Here is a 23,779-nt window from a genome sequence, read left to right as displayed (position 1 = left end):
TTCTGCATGCTGTCTGAAGTGGCAATATCCGAGTATCCTATGGTTTATGCACCATTTGGTTAACACATACACCCTACACACATAGTCTATACAGAGCAGTTTCAGGAAGAAGGGGAAGGGAAGACAACTTTTCTCTTCCCCACCCCTCACCCCATCCTGAGAGCTCCCCTTGTAAGCTCTAAATTTTAACGTTATAAGGCTACAAACCTACACCCACTTAGTTGGGAGTTAATCCATTGAAGACAATGCGACTTACTTCTGAGACTTTTATAGATTGCGCTGCTCAGGCTCCTGTTCCAGCAGCTGGTTGGAGCCCTGAACAGTAACACTTCTGTTAGAGATTCGGGAGATACTGCAACAGTATTGTAGGCTAGTCAACTTCACATTGATTGGGTTCACACAACACAATAAGGTTGAGTGTGGGTTGTCATTGAATCAGGGGTTGTCATGTTCTGTGAACCCAGCATGTTTTCCATAGGATGGCTTATTCTACTCAAACAAGCCACCCTGAGAACCCATAGTTTGTTGTGGTGTGAACTGTGGATTGTTTATGGTTAACAAGCCAAGGTTGGTTAACATGGCTAGGTTCAGGCAACACAATGATAGTTCAACAACAATCCACATTCAAACACTGAGTGTGGGTTACAGTGTTGAGGGAACCCAGTCATTCTTTGAGATCATTTTGTAACTCGCCCAGAGAGCTTTGGCTATGGGGCGGTATATAGTAATAAATCATCATCATTATCATCATCACAACAAAACAAGTGCAAGTGGCAAAAGAGTGACTTCTGATGTTATCTATTTTATCTACACAATATAAAGCTATGCATGTTTACTCAGAAGTGCCCACTGTGTTTAATGGGGCTTACTCCTAGTTAATTGTATATACGACTGGGATAAGGAGGAGGAGGAGATTATGAGTGCATTTTTAGCTACTGTATTGTAGAACCCAAAGTCATTTTAACAATTCAGCCAGCACGGTTAATAGCAGCGTACCTTTATTTGAATATATGCACTGTTACTAGTGCAGTTGATACAACAACCAGCAGTTATCTTTCAGCAAAATCAGATGAGTTATCAAACTTTTTTTTAAATACTCAAATTTCACTATTAGATGGAAGCAGCATTTAGTGCAAAGAATTAAGAGAGACACCACGCCAACCATTTTTGGGATTGATCTGCTTGTGTAGTGAGGCACTCACAATGGATGTTCCATTCAGTTTCATGTGTAAAATTAAAAAGTGTTAAACTGCTACAGAGTTTTTTCCCTAAATTCTTAACATCCAAAAAGAAAAAATGTGAAATTTCATACTGCATAGTATAGCAACAAGCATATATAAATAAAGAGTGACAACAGTTTATTCAAACATTTCCTCAGTCTATTCAAGCAGTAATAGGGAAAAGGGGTGTGGGGAGAGATGTTCAGTTTATACCATTTTTCTTATAAACACACACATCTATGTTATAATGATATTCAACACAAAACTATTTTATAAAAACGCATTACCCTCCATTATTTCCCTTTTACTGAGAGAATGACACATGTATTAGTCAGCTTTTCAAATGATGTTATTTCTCATCTATTTTTGCTCCTCAGTTCATACCAGATTTAAGACTAACCTTGCTTCTATCTATTAGAATGTGTCAGGAGGTAACACTACAATATCCCTTTATCACCACACAAATCAAACACTATGCCATAAAGTCTCAGGACCAGTTCACATGATCAAACCCCCACTGTGGCTTATTTAACCCACAGTCGGCTGCAGCATATGCCGATGGTGATTTTGAATATTCAAGTCATGGCCATGGCTTGTCAGGTGGCCCAAACCTGGGCAGTGTGGGGGTTGTGCAAGGTTTAAACCACCCTTGCATAACCCATGGCCCGTTCTAGGGTTATGAAAGGGTTGTTTAACCCTTGCACAACCCCTACAACCCATGGCTTGAATATTCAAAAACTGCCCAGGATGTACCATAGCTCATCACGGCTTAAACGAGCCACAGTGAGCAGCAGTGATTGTGCAAACTGGATCTCTCTCTATATAAGAAAATGAAGTGTCAACATGTTCCTCCTCCAAAATTAGCAGTGTATTTAACTCCATTCTATATAGTAACTAAGACAAGAATGGGGTGGGGGTGGGGATACAAACACATTATTCTTAGCCAATATTTTACTCTGCTTTCTGAAATTCTTCTTCTGGAGAATTTCTGAAAATTGACTATAAATTACCACAAATCATGTAAAACTATGCTGGTTTCAATCACAAAACAAAAGCCTAAGAAATTATCTAGTAGTTGTTTTTTTAGTATAAGTATTGGAGACATTATATAATCTTAACATCGATACTTAGGAGGGTGAGAGAAAAATTCTTCTACTTTTCTAAGAAGGTGGCTATTACTTCCAAGATACAAGCATTGCATAATCCCAAAACAACATGTTTATTTCAGAAAATAGTATCTTTTGAAGTACATCGAGGTTACAAACATATATGTTGAAGTTTCTTCGAAACCAATTCTGAAAACAACATTATGTCTGTTTATTGTAGTCTCTCTCTGATTTTGTGTGTTATATCATCAGTCTATAAGGGAAAGAAATAAAGGATTCTATCTAAGCTATTACCATTCTATTCAAAAGCAGGGAAATAATTCAGTATAAATGTGGCAGAGTTGTATTTTTAACAGGGGGGAGGGGTTGGTCTGCACTTTCTGTGCATGTTTTCAACAAGTAGGAAATGGTCTGACCTGAATGAAGTTTGCTCTTTACCATTGAGAAGTTCTAAAATTATTTTAATGATACAGAGATTCAAATGGCTTATTAGGTAGTTTCAATGCATAGACGTGTAATTCAGGAGTTTCGAATTATAGGCCTACCTTCATATGCCCATTTTGTTAGCACAAAAGAAGCCTAAAGTGACATTTTGCCAGTGTTTCAAGAAATGCTTTACCTCATTGCAGAGTTCCTTCATGGACTATAAAGGGTTATAAAGGACTATGCTCTCTTTTCTAAATAGGAACAAACTATCTCTGGAGAAAGAGAATTGTGCAAAATGTGTAGGACTTTTCACAATGAGGGGAAGGGTGGGGAAACTTGCTCATTTTGTGATTACTTGGAAGTAAGCCCATGTCTAGGTCAGCCCTCCAGATGTGTTGGATTACAACCCCCACATCCCACAGCCTGCTCTCTGGGGACAATAGGAATTATGGTCTAACAGTTTAAGGATGTTAGAGAAGGCTGGTCTAGGTACTGTCCTTTTTCTAGTACTGTGAGTAAATGAAACGCAAATGTTTCAGCGGGGGAAGGAGGATAATTTTGTTGAAAGATCTTAAAAAGACAAGAAAAGGATGGTACATCTTAATTCACTCTCTCTCTCTCTCTCCACAAACTCTACAATAAGGGTGCATTTCTGAGCTACTTTAAGAATCTGCTTATAGCAAACTTATAAGCAAATGATCAATCAGCAGACAAAATAATTTTACAAAAATATAATTTCACACCATGTGCAGAAGCAGACAAGGTGGGTAAAAGGTACAAATGCAATCAATCTAATAGATATTTCAACATGCATACGCAAACACAGTGTATGGGCTAGTGATGCTTTAGGGTCAGTCACAAGATTCATTCCATCCATATGGCTGGACTCAACTGACTCTAGTACAGACATGCACAAAATATAAATACAAGATGCAAAAGACTCTCAGTGACACAATCCACCAGAAACTTCTCCTGCACAGACCATGCTAAAAAGAATGGAGCACATTCTGTATTCTTGAGCTCAACTTCCATTCATGTCTATAGGGCTAGTAAAGGAGAACTTTCCAGCACAATGTACCCGAATTATCTAATTTTCCCTTTTCAATGACCTTTCATACTTCAGGAACATTAACACTAAAGTTAAAGGTGTGTATAACCAATAAAAGTACTCTCATATGTGATTCAGCTTCTTAGAATGAACTTGATGGGTTGGGGAAGCAATTCAAGTCTTATTTTATAGTGCCAACAGTATCTGTTTGATCTACTATTCCTCCCTAATTATCATAAATATAACAGGGGCTAACTGATTTGAACAACACTTTACTAACAACTTAGACAGTTTAACTTAATGGCATTATACCAGAATTAAGTATGTTGTAAATCTCTTTATGAATGAGAACATAGGGGATTGAATCCAAATTTAGCCGTACTTATGAGTAGATACATTGAAATCAATGGGACCTATTAGCCACGACTTATCTGCCCCATTGATTTCAAAGAGTCTATTCAAAGTATGATTAAATCTGAATTTAGCCCAAGATCATTTCACCCTTTTGTATTGAAAAGTCTTCAGCAGCTTTCCCCAACGTGGTGCCCTCCAAACATATTGGACTATATCTTCCATTACCCATAGAAAGTATTATCCACTGACTATGGTGACTTGGATGATGAGATTGTAATTCAACAGGTCTGGAGAGCACCAGGTTGGTGAAGACAAAAAATAGTCCAACTCAGATGACGAATAAAATCTAAAGTTAGCTCCTTCCCTTTATAACTAAGGACTAGGCCCAATTCATGTTAATTCTGATGAAGCAAAGTCACCACAACATAACTTTCTGCCTCATCATTTGGGTTCTGATGAACTTTTCTTCTGAACAAATCTTCATAGTTGAGATTGAGCATTTGCTTATCTGAAAGGCCCACAGAAAGTTAAATGATAGCTCTCAACTCATGTAGGTTAGAATCAAGATTCATCATAAGAAAACATCATGAGTCTTCTCATGGTAGCTTTATAACAGGCTTCCCCAACCTGGTGGTCGCTAGATATGTTGGACTGCAACTCTCATGATGGGGATTGCAGTCCAAGACATCTGTAGGCCCCCAGGTTGGTGAAGTCTGATTTATAACATCCCAATGGGCCAGAGAGTATCCTTAAAAAAAGTCTGCCCTTAATTCCTCTATTGGAAGCACATTGATCATTTAACAAAACAAAACGTTTAAGTCTATATTAAACTGATTAGTCTCCAAAGGGAAAAAAAATCTAGAGGATCACACTGAAATGCTAATGTTGTCTTTTAAAATTGGTATTCAAAGATCTAAAATAAAAATAATAAAATGATCACATTCTAACGGTTCAGTGCATTCAGCAGCTATAGCTTCGCTGCTAATTCATCTAAGCTGACTTTCAAAAAAATAACACCCTAGCTCATCAAAATATACATTTTCCATTTGCTTTTAAATTAAAAATAATAATAAAAACATTTAAAGAATTCACAAATTGATAGCATGACTATGTTTCAGTATCATCTACAGCATATAATTTAAAAGATTCAAGATGCCAAGACAAAGCATGTGGCAAGTCTACACGCTTCATGCAGCATGTGTGGCATGTGGACCTTGCTTGAGCTTCAAACATCAGTCCTCTTCTTCCAAATAGTATAAAATACCCATCTAAAAAAAAATGTCAAGGAATCAAATCAATAAATATTTTGCACATTGTCACAAGGGCAGTTTCCAAAGAGAAGTAAAACGCCTTTTCATCATAAAGCTGCACTGCATCAGAATAAAAGGAAGACATGTTACCATCATTCAGGAGTTATGTATATAATATTTAAAAATTAAAATCCTCACATTAATAAACACATACACACACAAATATATTTCAAATGCATGTATCATTACTTCATGGCACGTTGGTGGGAAATTCCCTGATGTTTCATTAGGAAATGGCTAAAGTTTACTCTCTTTCTTACCAGCTACCTCTTTACCAGGGTGTTTTTGCTATTATGATGGAAAACAGGAAATGTGGTAAAAGCAAATGTATGTGCACATGCGTAATGGAGGCTATCCATTAAAGTGGGGGTAGGGAAACAATCACGACCCATTAAAGCTTGCTTCCCAGGTGAAAGGATAGCAAAGGTGCTACGGTGTAACACAGATAGCATATTGACTCTGTAGTACATCATTTCAGTTCTCAATTCTGTAATTAAAAATAAAATAAAATTAGTATTATTGCCAAGGCTTCCTGCGGATTTAATAAAGCCCTTCAACTCATATCAAACTATGCTACATTTTGGGAATAAAAGTAACAATAGCTGGATTTAAGGTTATGGTAGCCTCTTCTGAAACTCTACGAAACCCAAGGTTGTATATTTAAAAAGTAAATAAAAAAAGTTCAAAGAGAATCCCCCTAATGTTATTAGGATACACTTGATTTTTTCAAAACTAAGGTAGTCAAGACTTTTTTTTTTCACTATACATGTGACAGGTTTACACAATCTGTTATTACTGGGAGACATTTCATTAGCCAAGGATACAATTCCATGTATGAGGGGACACATACAACTTCCTTGGAGAATTCCACAGGACAATATAGCCTGCTTAGCTGTTCTTCATAGAGAGTCAAGGCTTCAGTCAGATTGACGCAATTTCCCTGCAAAAAAATGAGGGACAAAATTTTATTGTATTTATGGACTACCCAATAACCAGAGTTCTCTGGTTATAGGTAAATTAAAACCCTAAAATACAAAACAATAGACAATGATAAAAACAACATCTAATTAAGCAAAAATAAAACTGGTAGTGAAGGATAAAAACACTGCAGCACAAAAACTAAAGTAAAAATCAGCAGTGGAGTAAAAGTGCTAAAATTTAAAAACACTAAAAGCACTTACTAAAAAGTCTTTAACTAGCACCAAAAAGATTGTAATGAACGTATCAGACAAGCCTCTCTGGAAGGGCATTCCACAGAGGGGGAGCAGCTCCACTGAAAAGGCCCACTTTTATAGCCACCCAACTCACCTTATTTATTTATTTATTTATTGCATTTATATCCCGCCTTTTTCCTCCAAAGAACCCAAGGTGGCATACATAATCCTCTTCCTCTCCATTTTATCCTCACAACAACAACACTGTGAGGTAGGTTGGGCTAAGAGTCTGTGACTGGCCCAAAACCACCCAGTGGGTTTCCATGACCGAGTGGGAACTAGAACCCAGATCTCCTGACTCCCAGTCCAACACTTTAGCCACTACACCACACTGGCTCACATTTGGCAGTGGCACCTAGAGCGGGGCCTCAGACAATGACTTTATGGTGTGGGTAGGTAGATATCGAGGGACTTGCTCCTTCCTGTAACCTGGCCCCAAGCCTTTTAAAGCTTTAAAGATTAAAACAAGCACTCTTAACTGGGCCTGGAAATTGAGTAGGAGCCATTGCAGATCACAAAGTACTGACCTAATTTGATTATGTTAAGCGGGTCATAGTTAAGTCTAGCTACCCTGTTTTGAACTAACTGACATTTCTGGACCATATTCAAAAGGCAGCCCTGCATATAACACATTGCAATAATCCAAATGGAAGGTTACAAGAGCATGTAGAACTGTTGCAAAGCTATCTTTGTCCAAGTAGGGTTGTAGTTGGCAGATCAGCCTGAGCTATATATCAAACCGGGGAGTGGGGGAGGACAACGCAAAGCGGCAAGTTTGATAAGTTCTAGATTTTAAAACAGGAGTAAAATAATTTCAATCCTATAGGCTATAAGAATCCTGGAAAAGCAGCACATTTATAACAGTTACCAAGAAAGTATTTGGCGACATTATTAGAGGTGTATGGTCACAATTAAGAAATTTAAAAAACAAGTACAACATACTCTAGATGAAGTTAATTGATAATGCAATCATAAGCACTTCCAAATTTAATATGATTCATTCTGTATTAAGAACGCTAAGGACTGCTGCTGTAAATTGTGAAAGTAACCTTTATTTCTGAATGTCATCATATATCACAGAATTCAAATCATGCTGGCTTTATTAGTTGTTTTAAATGGATATTGTTGTTTTTATGCTTTTAATGGTTTGAAATTTTTGTATATTTGTTTTTAATGTTCACTGTTTTTAACTTTTGTAAACCTCCCAGAGAGCTTCAGATATGGGGTGGTATATAAATGTAATAAATAATAAATAAATGAAATAAATAAATTATCACTAGATAACGAACTGCACTGGTACTATATTTTCCAGAGTCAATGCAGTGCCAACTTTGAGATGGCAAACAAAATCTGCTCAGAGTCGCTCCATACTATATGAAGTATTTCATGTTACGGTTAGAATCTTTCAGTGTAGTGAAATATTTAGGTATACTAAGAAGAAAGGCTGTGTTAATAAAGTCATGAAAACATTAATAATGAATAAGATTTCCCTACAAACCAGGGAAAACATAGCAGGAAGGAAAGAGCAAGGAGACCATTTTAAAGAAGAATGGTGACCATTAAATTAAACATATAGAAGACGCCTAGGGCAGGACAGTACAACAAAAGCATTACAAAACTTTATAGACATACTGAACCATATATAGGATACAGAAATTTGATAATGTCTGTAAAATGAACTGTGGGGAGAAATGCAGATAACCAAGGTGAAATATTTTCCAATTTCATTGTTTATTAATATTTTCCTGTTGCTTTTAAAAATACCTTATTTTTGTTGTTGCTGTTAAAGTTAGAACAGCAAATTAATAGTACGGGAGGAGTAAATATTTCAGAAATGAAAATAATTTATAAAGATATCAAAATTATCATGAAATGACAAGGGTAAGGTTACTGTAGAAGGTAAGAAAGTACAGAATATAAAACTTGTTTCATAATCTATTATTATCTACAGTTCTGCAATGGTTATTTTGTTCCACTGCCTTTTACAAAGCATATAATTTTGTCAGCATCAAATTGAATGGGATAGAACATAAACAACCTGTGTGTGTGTAATTTAGAAAACACAAATAGAAAACAGCACTAGGTAATTTATGGGACATCCCGCCAGTAGCGACATAGTTTAATGGCAAGACCAAATCTATATAATAAGTAATCTGCAGTCTAGTTTTGTAAATTGTCATCCTTGCTATCCCACCCCTTATCACCATCTTCATAAATGGCAATTATTCACAGGAGACAACATGGCAAGCCAATTATAGAAAAGAGCAATAAAAGTTAGTAAGCGATTGTATGCAACATATACGTTTTGTTAAAATGCAGTAGCTTTCTCTGCCCTATGACAATACCTGTATCAGAAACAGGCAAACATTTCTCTATGTAATGCTGTACTTCAGCCTTCTGCAACCTGGTTCTTTGGACTTACTTAAAACTTAATTAAATCTTATTTTGCCTTTCTTACAAAAAATGCCAACTACTCAATTCTTTAATCAAAATTAAAGCGTGGCAACTGGAATCTAAAGTTCATGCATGCAGAAGTATGTACTTTGTACAAATGATTTTAAAAATGAAGAATTTACAGCATTTTCATATAATGAATTCTGAACAGGTAGATAAATGTGTCGTCATCATTATAGTATCTAAGAATGAAATTGGTAGTCCAGTGCCAATTAGTATGGAAGTGAAATGGAGTCACCCATCGATCAGGTAGAGATTCTGAAAAGCTGAGGACTCCCAAAGTATGAAAGAAAGATCCAAACAGCTTAGAACAACCTTCCCCAACCTGGTACATTTCAGACGTGTTGGACTACAACTTCCAGAATCCATGACCATGCTGGCCCGTTTTAGATCTGGAGTCTAACATCTGGAGGGCACCAGATTGGGGGAGGCTAGATTATAGTCCGCCATAAAGCAGACATTCCCTGATTTCCTAATTCCCTTTCCCAGAGTAAAGTTCAAGGGGTTTTAACTGTAATTAAGAAATTCCAGTGAAGGGGGGTGGGGAGGGATTAATTGGAATTGGAGAAGTGCTCCCTTCTGTCATAATAAACTATATAGCCTTTAACAGATTAAACTATTTGAATGGATGAGTAATATTAGGATCTAGAATGCATCCCATGAGGTGCAGTTCTGAAAAGTGACTTGCTATGACCCCAATTTTCTACCTAATGGGAAAAGAGAAGTAAATACATATCTGCAGCCTACACTGTACCACCCAGATTCAGTGCCCCAAATCTCAACAGTCAGCAATATAGGATAACTTGCTAGATTGCCAAAATTCAGGGCTAGATGATCTGGGAGGTTGTATTTTATAATATGGTTTTATACTGTTGTTTTATACTTTGAATGGTTTTAATTTTTGTGAACTGCCCAGAGAGCTCCGGCTATTGGGCGGTATAGAAATGTAATAAATAAATAAACAAACATTCTCTCAAACTATTGTGCTATGGCAGAAGGAGAATGCCCCAATCATTCATGGCTGTTCTCCTTGTAATCCCCATCCATATTTATTTATTTATTGTTTAAAAAATTAATTCAAACACCTTTAAAAAAATGTTCATAAAATGGAATAGTCCAAGTGGGTAAAATAAATTTCATTGTATTCTTATAATGATAAACCATTTTTATCCAAATCCAGCCCCACTTGACAAATCAAAATACACTCAGAGAGCACAGATCAAGCACAAAGGCTTGGGTAAATTTCCCCTCTTCAGGAGGAATGGTATGTATATTTCCTTGCTTTTGCTCAGAAAGCTATACAAAATCTATAGAAATATATAGAGAGAACAATGCAACAAGAAAAATAAAACAAACAGTGTAACAGGATTGTTCCTGTGTTGTAAATATAACAAGCATATCTGCAAATCCCCCAAGCCTATACATGAGCTGGCATGAGGATTTTATTGCACAAGCTTGCGTTTTTAGTCATCGAGCTCTATCTGGTGGTCAAAGAGTATAGTGCACAGTACTAACTTATATAAAATATTCCGTCAGCACATTTTTAAAATGTGATAACATATTGAAATAGTATTCAAGGATCTTCAATAGACAGTAAACAATAGCAATCCTATTTTGTACCTTCAGCCATATACTGCAGGAAACATACATCAGCTGCATTTTTTTAAGCAGCAGGATCCCCCCCCCTCCCGCGATTCCTACTGCTATGGGACTATCACCTGATCCAAAAAGGAACAGTGCTCTTTGCCTTCAATTATAAACCCTGAAACATTTTCCCATAATGTGAGCTCTCAAAACATCTTAAGAAGAAATTGGAAAGTGTTTTACTAATTTAAAAATAGACACAGTGTTCTATGGTCAGTTTATCTACACTTTTCAGAGGCGCAAGAAAATGTCACTTAAAGGCATATTTAAGGAATAAGCAGCTTGTTTGGTCCTGAGCATGGCTGGCATTAGAAACGCTTGTCATTATATGGTGTGTGTGTGTGTGTGTGTGTGTGTGTGTGTGTGTGTGTGTTTTCATTTTTAAAAAAGAGAAAGCTGGGATTTGAGGGATATACTGTAAAGTACACAAGACAACTTTGATGGTGACATGCCAACTTTGTAACACTTTAACACTCTTGCTATTTACTGTGTAATCTGTACAGCACCATGTACATTGATGGTGCTATATAAATAAATAATAATAATAATAATAATAATAATAATAATAATAATTAATAGTCTCTGAAAATACATTTACAGTGCAATCCTATGCATGTCTACTTAGAAGTTCAATGAGGCTCAGATAATTATGTATAGGATTAACATAATTTAATGTTAAATTATGATTGCCTTAAGGTGCAATCCTACAAATGTTTACTCAGAGGTAAGTGTTCATTGTACTCAGTGGTCCCTACCCAGAGGTAAATGTGCATAAGATAGCAGCCTTAAAATATGAACATAGTATTTGACTCTAACCTTACCTGAAAACAAGCAGAAAACTGATAAACTAAGTTAAAAGATCACATGTCAACTTTAGACAAATATTCCAAACAGAGTTTTAACTAAACTTCAAATAAAATTAATACTCCCATGATTTCCCCAAATTAATATTCCCATGATTTCCCACAGTACTGCCCAGTCGTCACCCTTCCAGAAGTAGAAGTTGATGAGCAAACCTAGAAGATCCAATGTTTATTTGAACCTTCTCAGGTCCTGGAGGATCCTATGTTCAAATATACACAGAATATCCCTGGCTTAACTTCTGCCTGTAGAAGGTGAGAATACAAGCCCAAGGACTGCTCCCAATCTCATCGGGGGACAAAGTAGTATCTGAACAGGCTTATTCTTTCAGACTCCACTGTCATGTTAACTAGCTGTAGAAGAATTTCACCTGCCATACCTGTGTGAAATATTTTCCATCAGGTTTCAAGACTTTCATTGAAAGGTCCAGAATCATCCGCAGAAACTCCCATGTGGAATCTAAATTTGAAAGTACTAATTGATCAATTAGAAAATAACAATTAAATATTCTGTTATAATGATGGGGATAGCCATCATTCCCATTATTAATGATTTTTTTTGTTCAGGTACATAGGATACCTTGTGAATAAGTGGTAAATAAAAAGGGCATAGACCTATTAACAATTTTACAAAAAATAGGACACAATCCATTCTAACATGGACACAATATCCATATGTGGACTGGCTGGCATTAAGACCCAATAGTTCTCTATTTCACACACACACATTTAGCATGTATGCAGCGCCCAAGCCATTATCGGGTTGTGACATGCCTTCTTATCCCAATCTATCCCTTTCTTTCCTTCAGATGTAAGTTACTCAACTTCAAGAAAACTATTTCATGAAAAAGTTTTGATTGCAAACATGGTCTGCAATAAAAAAGAGATGAAGCATATTAACCTTCTTCTGGAGATGTGGAGATTGGAACAGCTGTCAGATCATTAATTACATAATCAAACATCCTTTCTTCTTTGGTATACCTCTTCAGTACTGGAATACAATCTTCTATTAGAACCTAAAAAACAGTAGTAATACTTAGCAAGACAATGATTTCCCAACTAGTACTTTTGTAGCATTCCTAGATGAATACAAGGTGGAAAAATACATCCTTTCCATCACTTTGATCGTACTGATACTCAACAAGTCAGGATCTGGCACAGACAGATTTTTAAAACAGCTTTACCCTGTTCAGTTGTTCAGATAGACACTCAGTCTATATGTGTGAAGCAGCCTGCCAGTGCCTGATAGTTCTGACATTAGACATGTACTGCTACCAAGTAACAACGATCATGGGTTAAATAAATTATGTGCTGTTCAAGAAGAGTGGAATGAAGCAGGCACACTGCCTGTAGAGCATCCACTATTTCCATTTTTACTCAACAACCTATGATCACCTCCTTCATAGATTGTTGAGCGTGATGTCCAACTCAGGTTCACAAACTATGGATTAACCGCTGTTTAAAAACTAAAGAACAGGTCAGTCCAGGTTTGGACATCAAGTTCAACAACCTACAAAGGAGTCGATTGTTGGTTGTGGAGTAAAAGCGTAAGTTACAGACATACTAAGCAGTGCACTCACTTTCTCCCACTTGTGCACAACAACCCATGGATTGTTTAACAGAAGGATTGTCATTACATAGGAACCAGGTCATCATTTGCGTATAAGCCTACATGCAAAAAGGTCAACGCATGTACAGATCACACAGATTGAGCCTATGTTCTTTGGGCTCTTATTTGTCTGTAGGCCCCCATGTTAAGACACAAGTATTGACAGAGGCAGTATGATCCTATTCTCCCAATGAATACAAATTCATCATCGTCAAAAGACTCTTAGCTCATTTTATTTTCACTATGGAAGAAACACAGGAAGTTTACCTCATATCAAGTAAGACCATTGGAATAAAGATCCACACACTGTTATGGCTATGTGGGGGTGGGAGGTGGAGCGTATTTGTCATTATTATTATTTTGTACTGCCCACTGCACAGGGCACTTTTTATCTGTTTCCTTACTTGTCGTGGGATGTCAGATTTTGAGAAAATTGTATGCTTCTAGCTGACCAGAACAAACATGTTAGGTACCAAGTTCCATTATTTGCAATAGCGGTATAATTTTATATAAATAAGTGATGGATATTGTTTGATTGACTCCCTATTGTGGATTTGTTCAGGGGGTTCTTCTTTATTTCTCTTCCGTTTTAAAATGATCCTTGGTTTTAAGCAAATAAAGATTGAACTAAGAACAACTGATAAAGACTGATCTCTTCCAGCAGGCCTACCCAGTTGAATTTTAAATTTGCCTTTTAATAATGTGCTGCTTTTAATGTATTAATTTTAAATGTTTTAATTAGTTATATGGTGTTTGCATTTGTGTTGTATCCCGCCTCGACCCAGAGGGAGAGGCGGGTAACAAATAAATGTATTACCGTATTATTATTATTATTTGGGACTGGAATATTTGCATTTATAAATGGGACTTTAAAACAATTTGATTCTATCTGTTTCGAAGTTCTTATTATAATCAGGTATGCCTATTACACAGCGTTCCTCAGATGTCTAGCTGTAACATTTTTAACATGTATTATTTTAGCTAGCTTACGTTGATTACATAAAGATTGACTGAGCTAATGTAGATAGAGCAATGAATAATTATATTTAAGGATGAATTTATACTTATTGGCATTAAGAAGTAACCAATGTCACAACTTCAATGCATGTTGTCTTCTAAAAGCATTTCATATATTAGTAATTAAAGACAAACAATTAAATTGCTTCCAACACCTAAGTTTCCTGCTTGTTCAGAAAGTGGCTTAGAATTGTATTTATAAACAACATTGATATTTATACGTAACTCATACCATGGCATCAATAATTTACTTCACATTATTATAGACATCCAATACTGACAAATTCAGTTTCTGATATTAAAATTTAACAAACTGTAACATAAACCAAATAAATTCCTTTGAAAAACACTTCTCCCAAGGAAGTATTTTCACTGATGAAAACAATACTACTGCTTCCTGCCTTGAACAAAAAAATTACCTGATAGCATTCTCCTTTCAGATTGTCCAAGACATCTCCACAGGTTTTGCGCATGTATTTTCGACACCCGTCAATCACCATTTGGTCAATGTTTTTGATACTAGTTAAGAATCAAATAACTCATTTTGTTATGGCTATTAAAATAAATTATTTAGGGTTTTTTTCAGAATAGCAAGGCACAGATTCCACCATAAGTGGAAAATTATTTCATGTTGTTTCTCAAGAACAAGACATGAAATTGGATAAGGCAATACATTTTATTGGACCCAAATACGTTAATCTAAAAATAAGCTTTGGAGAGATAAAGAACTCTAAACATTTTTTATAGGTAGCAACATTTTTGTACACGCAGTTATACAATACACTAAACATTTTAATTCTCTGGCATAAAGTCCTAAAGGAATGTTCTGACAAAATACACATTATTAGCAAAAACCAGAGGCAATATTTAGAGCTTTTTGTATTATTATCAAAGCTTAAATATCTTGGTTCAAGCAAGACTGTAAAGTCATAATGCCAAAAAGGAACCTCTACCTGATATACTACTTGGCTCAGATTTAAGGTACCTAATACACAATACAAAATGTTCTAAGAGAACTCAGCCGAAATCAACTGCCTACTTTCAAAATACAATGGACAGGAAGAAAATATGATTTATTTATTTATTTATTTAAAATTACTATCAGCCACTTATTAAAAGGATATCTCTACCATGGTGACCATCTTTGGTTTCAATTTGACTATTTCATACAATATCCCCCCATCACCACCTCCAAGAATGAGCACTTCTTTGTTAGTGTAGTCTTCCTTCCCGCTGCCCATTATAGCTTGTGTATATGCCAGGTCACTCTCTGCCAGATCTTAATAAGCAAGGGATTAAAAACACACACACACTCACACACATATATAAATACTTGCACATGTTTTATAACAAACAGCATTTATTTAGACTAAGTAAGAATACAGACCCTCTTAAATTCATAACTTTTAGGGCACTCCTAAACAGGTTTGCAGAAGCGTGGGAGTGAAGTGACAGATCTCCACCACTTCCCAGGTCTCTGCACTCTGCGCCAGTCCGAGGACACATATGCTTTATCTTCAGCAGTGGTTGTTTTGCCTACACCAGTCTGAGACTTGATAGGGAGTGTGATCCTATGGCCTCACAGGGAAACGTAGAGGCCTTGGCTCCAACAGTTCCAAACACACCCACAAACACACCAGCAGGTCCAAACACGCCCACTCCAAGCGCCATCCACCCAAAGTGCATTCCGTGGGTATAACTGGTTCCTACCAGAGCAGTCACACACCCCACTTTTGGAGCTCTTTGCCAATGAAGGGGATTATCTGCCCCATCTTAACTCCCTCAAGCCTGCAGATCTGGGGGTGAAGATGATGATGATGATGACTATAGTTTGTTTGTTTTTTAGTAATAGTGAAATCCTGTACTTTGCTCACTAAATTATTTCTAGATAACATAGCTTCATTTTGTGGTTTACTTGTTACAGCAAGAAACAAATTTGGGGACATTAGCAGGCTACAAGTAACAAGTGATCACAGACCACTGAATCATACACTGCAAACCACAAACTACTTCGAAGACCCCATACTATTACATTTATATTCTCAAAGTGATCTGTCCTCCAAGTACTGACTGGATCCATTAGCTGCATAGCTCCAGCAAGCTGGCTGCCTCATAAGCCTTCAGATCAAGCCCTAATATGATTCACTCTATTCACATAATTTTTTACTATACCTAGGATAATTACTTCTGATAATAAGAGACGCTTGTATCCAATAATCAGCTAAGTCCTATCTACTACTTTCCCCAGTAGGTTGAATTTCAGCAAAAGTGCATGAAATTAGCATAATTGGTGTTACATCTACAGCACTATTTATTTCACATTGCCCCCCAAAAGATCCTTTTTACAATAATTGATGGACTAATATAGATAATTATACAAAATTTCAGCTAAATATCTGAAACTTCACAGTATCCCAAGGGAAAAACAAAAACAAAACAGAAATAAACGCTCTATGCCTCAACAATTTGTGGCCCAAATACTACCCTCAAAGTACTCAAGAAATCTTCTATTTTTGCTGCATGCCTAGGACTGCAAAAATAACTGGGATCCAAGCAGATAGGAGGCCACGATATATGGTTTGGGTTAGGCTTGGTGTTTCAGAAGTGGTACAGGCCAACTCTATAGGAACTGACAGTGCATTTTATAAAGACAGCAATACTCACTAACATCCCCACTGAGGATAAGAATATTTCCAAATTGTTTTGAGTGTAAAATTTTAATATTCTGATAAGCTGACTCTTCATCATAAATAACTTCATCTATGTCATATTCCACTAATCGTCCATCTGCTGTGGGCCAGTATCTATCAATGACACCTCCTCTCACAATGGCTGGCAAACTGAAACAGACAAAAAGAAAGAAAAATAATTCACAATTTTAAGCTTGGGCAATTTAGCAAAACAGATATTAATCATGCGTCTTTCAAATGTTAGGTTCCTAAATACACTCATACATATTTTACCCAATGTTTGAAGGAATGGATCTGCATTTTAACCTTTTTATGTTAGCAATATTGAGATAACAATTGCCACTCCGAGATTTGCAATGACTAAAATGCAGTCTGTTACTGAAAAAGCATTCACATCACAGAACCAAGAGATAAGTAACCCACAAAGGTTTTTTTGAAACTGGTTATTTTTAGCACTCTATGATACAGCAAAATCCCAGGCATGACTCTCATGTTAATTTATCCAACTATTTGAAAAATATCCACCCAAAACCACTGCAAAAATAAACTTTATTCCTAGGCTGGTATTTATACGCAACTGCTGTTTGATAGCTTGAGTAAAAATTGTCACATAGGTTGCCAAAGAGTGGTGGATATCTGTGTTTGCTTTTAATGCTTTTCATAGTTTGTAAAGTTGCCTTCTAAAGGCAGAAAGGAAGGACAGAAAGTTTAAAATTAAACAAGCTATGCTTTCTGATCCTGGATAATATAAGGGGAAAATCAGTTGTGATTTTCAATGTTTCTAAAGCCATGTCATTAAGTGAAACTACTTAAGGGACACTAGAGGGCAGTACCTGACAGAATCAAAAAGCTAGGCCCAAATTATTTGACTACATAGGCCCAAGATATATATATATATATATATATATATATATATATATATATATATATATAAATGATTCTCAAGCATCAGTTCTTCTCAAAGTATTGGAGAAGAATGAAGAATTTTCTTGAGTTCTTGCTAATTTCCCACTAATTTGTAAGCACAGAACAGAAAGTCAAATAAGGTGTCTTATGCCCCTTATGTAGCTTTGTGCCTAACTATTTCCCCACAACATTGGGGGAGGGGGGGCGCAGATAGAGCATGAAATATTGGGTAGCCTCTGAAGAGCTCAACTTAGCCTCACCGAGTTTGTTCCCCAATGGTAGTCAACTTAATTATATTATCATGGGACTCTATAGAAGCATTTTGTACCAAATGGGAACTTAAGTACACAAAGAAAATAGTAATAATAATAATAATAATAATAATAATAATAATAATGTAAAAGGTTTTACAAATCTCAAAAATGCATGTAAAAATTTGCTATAGTTCTGTTATTAACACACTGCTGTAATTTATATTAATCTACCCAGTCATGCCAGTGGGTTAATGCAGATATCATTGTTAGTCACATTTAAGATCTGACCACACTTAACATTTTACCCTGACAAAAATTCTTACCGTTTCACCCTTTTGATGTCCCTGTGTAACAATTCTTTCATTCTTTCTTCTATCTTGTTTAGAAGCTACAGAGGAGGGGGGGAAACATAAACCAACTGAATAAAACATAATGGAGGACATTGCCGCTCTAAGAGCCTTTTTTGGCTGAGGAGCGGGGTATAAGTATGATAAATAAATAAATAATAAATAAAACTGCCAAACACAGTTCACAAGTATACAGCCTCACATTTGTTGTTGTTGCTTTCATTGTCACCTCATTCAGAAATTTTAAAGTAGAGAACCTCAAGCCCAGGGGTCCCAATCTGACTCTCCAGAGTCACCCAGAAGGCCCCACCCGCTTTCTCCCAACTATTCAATTTTTTGAGGTTTCCCAGCTTTGGTTCAGGTTTTTCCCCTTTCTAAAAGGTTGAAATGCCTCTCCTAAGGCTGAATTACTGGCAATGAGAACTTTAAGCAAAAATATGCTGGGTTTTTTATTGCTGTGGCTCCACTCCTTTTGCCATTGGCATGGTGGATGGTGTCCTCAGGCCAAAAGAGGTTCTACGCCCTGGCTTTAAATTCTTCTACTTTTGTACACTGCTAAGCAGTAAACAAAGTTTAGTTGGGGGGAACCCAGAGGTTTGGAGCAACTTAAAGGCAAATAAATGTATTATGGCATAAGTTTTTATCATCTACAATGCACTTCATGACACATGAAGTGTAGCGCATTTCATGTTTCCTCAGTTAGTCAGTATAAGGGTATTGTCAGGAGAGTAGCCTATGATCTCCCTTGCAAAATGTTGTTCGATCTTGGTTTGTTCTCAGTTTCCACAGTTTAAACTAATCACAGATCCATGAGTTTGAATATCATAGGGAATTATTATTGGTTTAAAATCAAAAGTGGATCATTTCAGTTTATTTCATTGATGTGTGAAAAGTGGGACAGGGAGCAGGGGAGCCCAAGACACATGCAGGCATGTTCACGTAATAGGAAACCATGATCCAAGCCTGAGAAAGCTTCAGGATTAAGACCTCATTTTCTCACATCCCAATCTAACATCTTAGTCACCACACCACACAAACTCTTAGCTTTACAACTTCTGCCATCATATATAAGAAACTAAAGGAAAAATTCAGCCCAGTAAAAAGTATGCCCAAAATTAAAGCAGCACTATTTATGTCTGTGAGGTTTTTTTTTAAAAAAAATCCTATGCTTTTATACTTACCTGCTCTGTTTCATCTCCACCATTCAAATCATTGTAACTCTGTACATCAACCAACACCAAGCCATGAGGATAAATTCTCAGATTGGCAAAACTAGGCAGCAAAAAAAAAGAGAAAGGATGCAAACAAGCTATATTCTCATTTATTAAATGAAAGCATAATTTAAAAAGGAAAATAACTCATACTGATTAGGTCATAATACCCAATGCAAATCAATTATTCTTATGGTAAAAATTCAAAAACCATTTCAGTACCAATTCTTTGACAAAATTACTATAATAGTCCCAAAATTACTAGAACTCAAGCATCTTAATTGATCTGAAAAAGTTTGAAGCATTTTGTTGCTCTTCCCCATTCACTGACACGTTCAAATAAAGAGGCATGTTGTTTTAAAAACAACAACTGCTCATTCACATTACTGCATACTCTGGTCTGATTGGCAAATGTGAATAACTTTCTGCTTGGCAATGAGGGTGAATGCTTATTTCTTCCACATTTATGTTGACAACATGATTAATGAAAGCTTTGACAATTGACTCTTCCCTCAGTTAGGCTTTTTGTTAGAGTGAGCCATGAATTAAATGGACCTCAGAGAGATGACAAATACTACTTTTGCTGGTTTAACTTCACACAAGTCAGGCTTGAGCCAGATATTGATGGATTGTTTTGGTAGAGAACAAGACTTGATCCCCAAATCAGCTTTCATTTATCAGCTGCAGTTTTCTGAATGGGTATTAATATATGGCCTTTGTTAAATAAAAAAACCCGTCAGCAGCCACAGTAGTTTGAAACTGACAAGCATGCATACGCAAATCCTTTGTGCTGTATATCATTATTCAGCAATAGCTTTGGGCTCTACAAAACATGTTAATGTACCTTGCCAAGGTTGCCCCACCATGATAGTAGAAAGGCAAATTCTTATTTTTTCTTGCAGTAAACCCCCACTCTCAATTGGCTTGCAGAAAGTATGCAGAAAGTTACATTGTCTTAATGTCAGACAACAGCACAGAATACAGTTCAGAAAAAAGAAAAACACAAATGAAAAAAGATTTCCCAGAATGATCTGTAAATTTACAAAACAATGAGAACAATGATGATGATGATGATTTTTAGAACCATGTTAGGTATCCATTGAGTACTTGACAGTATCCAACAACTTCAGTTTGCCAGGCTCTTCCACAATAGTAGTCATGTAAGGAAGCATTGTGTTTTCTAACAGTACAGAGCATAATTTTGCTATTCACAAAATACTATGCTTGACTGATTGTTGCCAAGGTAGATAACTGAAGTATTCTAGGGCAGAAAATAATCAACTGTTTTCAGTTAGCAAGATATGCACACCATCTAGGAATAAGGAACTGAACTGTCATAGTAATAAACCACAAGTCCTTGATAAATTTCATATTGATATGAGTTAATTTTGTCAATGTGAAGCACATTTTTCATGTTTTCATTAGTGTGGAAATTTGAAATTACCTTTTTTTTAATCGTTGGGGGAAATTATTAAATGCTTTTAATGAAATGTCTTCTTCATTTAACTTCTTAAAAGGTAAATATGCAGTCTGACCTTTTATCTGGTTGTCAAACATTAATCATAACAACCTTCACAAATAATGGATCTAAAATCATCTTACCTGCCACTTTTATTGACATATGTTGCTAGGTAACCATGATCTTCCCAGTTATGAATAGTCTCTGTCATTTCCTGCTTTTGGAAGATGGACTGTAGACCTTTAAAAATGGCATTACAATCAGCTAGAAAATGAAAGAGAGAGAGAGCACAATGGTCAATGAATACACAAACATCGAATTTCACATGTTTTTTCCCTGTGTTGATACTTGTATAATTCTTACCATAAGCAGAGCTGATGCGAGACTCTAGTGTGCTCTTGGCATAGAGCTGCCGATGGGTTCCTGCTAACTATCTTCCACTGTTGAAGCCCCCTAACCCACCAGCACCACCAAAGCCCTATTGCTGCTCTCTAGCTGCTCATCCCACTGCTACTGTAAACCAACCAACCCCATCCATCTGCCTGCAACCCCTCCATTCTCCTTTGGGTTTTATTTTTACCTGGCCCAGTGGCAGCTCCTCCTAGTCTCCTAGCTGGCTTCAGGCAAAGCTTCACGGCACCCAGCCAGTCAAATGCAGACCCCGTGCACAATTTTAAAAGATGTTTGAGTAGCAGCAGTCTGAACCAGTCAGATGCTACCTTGGGGTGGGGACTCAGCCAGTTAGAGCACAGGAGTTATTTAAACATCACCCTACCCTCACTGGCTGTGTTAGGCCCCAAGGGCAGCATGAGGTTGCTGCTACTCAAAATGTAAGTAAAAAAAATATTGCAAGCTCAGGGACAGGGGCAAAGATCAGCCCTTTTGAACTCCTAGACCCTTGCAACACCTGATGTGGAGCCTGATCATGAGTATACACTGAAGGTATCAGAAGCTTGGGAAGCTATCTTCTGTCATATTTTTTAATCACCATCCTTTCTCAGGAGAAAAACCAAACAAAGTCAAATGGACATTAAAACGTATCTTTCATATTTAAGAGTGACAATCCAACTAGAACTTTGTTACTGCATCTAGCTGTAATAAGTAAAATTCTGTTTTGCAACGTGTGAAGAGTTTGGGAAACAAGTTTCCTGCTAGCTGTCTATAAATAGCTAGTACAATGAAAACAAAGGTCTTTCCTGTGGCTATTTCTTATTCATGAATATATTTAGAAACTGCTTCTAATGTTTGCATTGGTGTAGGGACTTGCTGCTGAGCCCAATTATTTTAGCAGACGTGTTTGCACAGATGTAGATATAGGTCAGGTCATTTGTCTTGAACAGAAAGTAAACATACAAATGAATATTTTTTTAATATGAATTAAAAATCCTCCCTCCACTTTATTTAGTGATATTTATGAATTGCTCATATTAAAAAAAAGTCTAAGTGATGTGCAAAAAAAAGTCTTCATACAAAGAACAAGATTACCTTTTAGGAATACCTGTTAGAAAAGATATGTTTTCAGTAGGAACCAAAAACCCAGGATGATTGGTGCCAGGCTAATTTGTTGTTGTAGGGAGTTCCAGAGAGTGGGCGCTGTGATACTAAAGGCCCTATTCCAAGTTGGACTGGAAATCTTGGGTACCACCATTTTTTGAAGTAATTGTGTCCTGAGTCTTTTATATGTAGTTTTGCCAGCCAAACCACCAACACTATTTATGATTTTAATTGTAGATGTGAATTGTATTATATACATGGGGAACACACATTATCATCCCTTGCGCATAACATAGGTATACTAGGATTGCTGCGGCTTTCTAACACATGCACACACTGACAAATATTTCTGTACAAAAAGCATAGGAATCTACCTTATACCAAATCACCAAGCTAGATTAATTGGTCTATCTAGCTCAGTATTGTCTATATTGACTAGCACTAGTTCTCCATGGTTTCAGATAGTTTTGCAGCCTTATCTGGAGATGCCAAACAGGGCCAGCCCTACCATGAGGCAAACTGAGATGGCTGCCTCAGGGGGTGATGCTGGGGGTTTTCAGCTATTCTTCCTGAACACCCCCCACAACATGGTTAGGATCAGACTGCATAATAATTTGTCATGGATAAGTGCAGCAAAAATGGGAAGAAAACACAAACCCATAGGTATACTGTACCTTATAGGGAATATTTATCCCTAGCCCCACATCAGTTATTTGGGTTCTGCAGAGCCCATATCTTTAGCCCTATAGAAAGACCAGGCAGCTGGCATAATACTGAGGATTATGCTTGCTCTGTCTACCGATCTGAAATAAAATGTTCCTTTAAGGCAAATTCTATGCCTGTTCAAGTACGCACCTTGACTGAAGGGGAGCACATTTTCTTATTTTGCCTCTGGAAGCAAAATGTCTTGGGCTGTCCCTAATACCATGGATTGAACCTGGGACCTTCTACAAGCAAAGTTTTTGCTCTGCTAATGAGCTACAGCCATTTCCCGTCATCATATAATACATAAAGCAGCCTTAAGACAACTATTCACTTATAAATTCTCTTCTGCAATGCTGCTTAAATCCTACTGACTTCAATTTGAGCAGCTGTCTTACAATGCTGGTATTTCTGTATCACAGGCTGATCTATTCATTGACTAATCCATGGTAAT

General features: G+C 36.7%; 1 protein-coding gene across 2 annotated transcripts in view; it reads right to left on the bottom strand.

The window, feature by feature from the left end:
• Positions 1 to 976: 976 nt before the first annotated feature.
• The window catches only part of SMS (spermine synthase), a 32,188-nt gene continuing 9,385 nt past the window's right edge, over positions 977 to 23,779 (bottom strand). The window contains exons 2-12 of one of the 2 annotated variants that reach the window (XM_063126471.1): positions 21,273 to 21,393; positions 19,641 to 19,731; positions 18,436 to 18,500; positions 16,927 to 17,102; positions 15,387 to 15,541; positions 14,682 to 14,771; positions 12,538 to 12,652; positions 12,017 to 12,096; positions 6,289 to 6,404; positions 5,368 to 5,422; positions 977 to 2,579 (exon numbers count right to left, since the gene is read on the bottom strand). In XM_063126471.1, the coding sequence (XP_062982541.1) occupies positions 5,380 to 5,422; positions 6,289 to 6,404; positions 12,017 to 12,096; positions 12,538 to 12,652; positions 14,682 to 14,771; positions 15,387 to 15,541; positions 16,927 to 17,102; positions 18,436 to 18,500; positions 19,641 to 19,731; positions 21,273 to 21,393 (1,052 nt within the window). In that variant the 3' untranslated portion in view covers positions 977 to 2,579; positions 5,368 to 5,379. Of the gene's footprint in view, positions 5,423 to 6,288; positions 6,405 to 12,016; positions 12,097 to 12,537; positions 12,653 to 14,681; positions 14,772 to 15,386; positions 15,542 to 16,926; positions 17,103 to 18,435; positions 18,501 to 19,640; positions 19,732 to 21,272; positions 21,394 to 23,779 lie in introns of both variants that reach the window. The other variant, XM_063126470.1, reaches the window with a different exon arrangement.

Source organism: Elgaria multicarinata, chromosome 5 (assembly GCF_023053635.1).
Source record: "Elgaria multicarinata webbii isolate HBS135686 ecotype San Diego chromosome 5, rElgMul1.1.pri, whole genome shotgun sequence".
In the NCBI taxonomy this organism is placed as follows: Eukaryota; Metazoa; Chordata; class Lepidosauria; order Squamata; family Anguidae; genus Elgaria; species Elgaria multicarinata.
The sequence above is the reverse complement of the archived record's forward strand: the minus strand, read 5'-3'. Positions and strand labels throughout refer to the sequence as shown.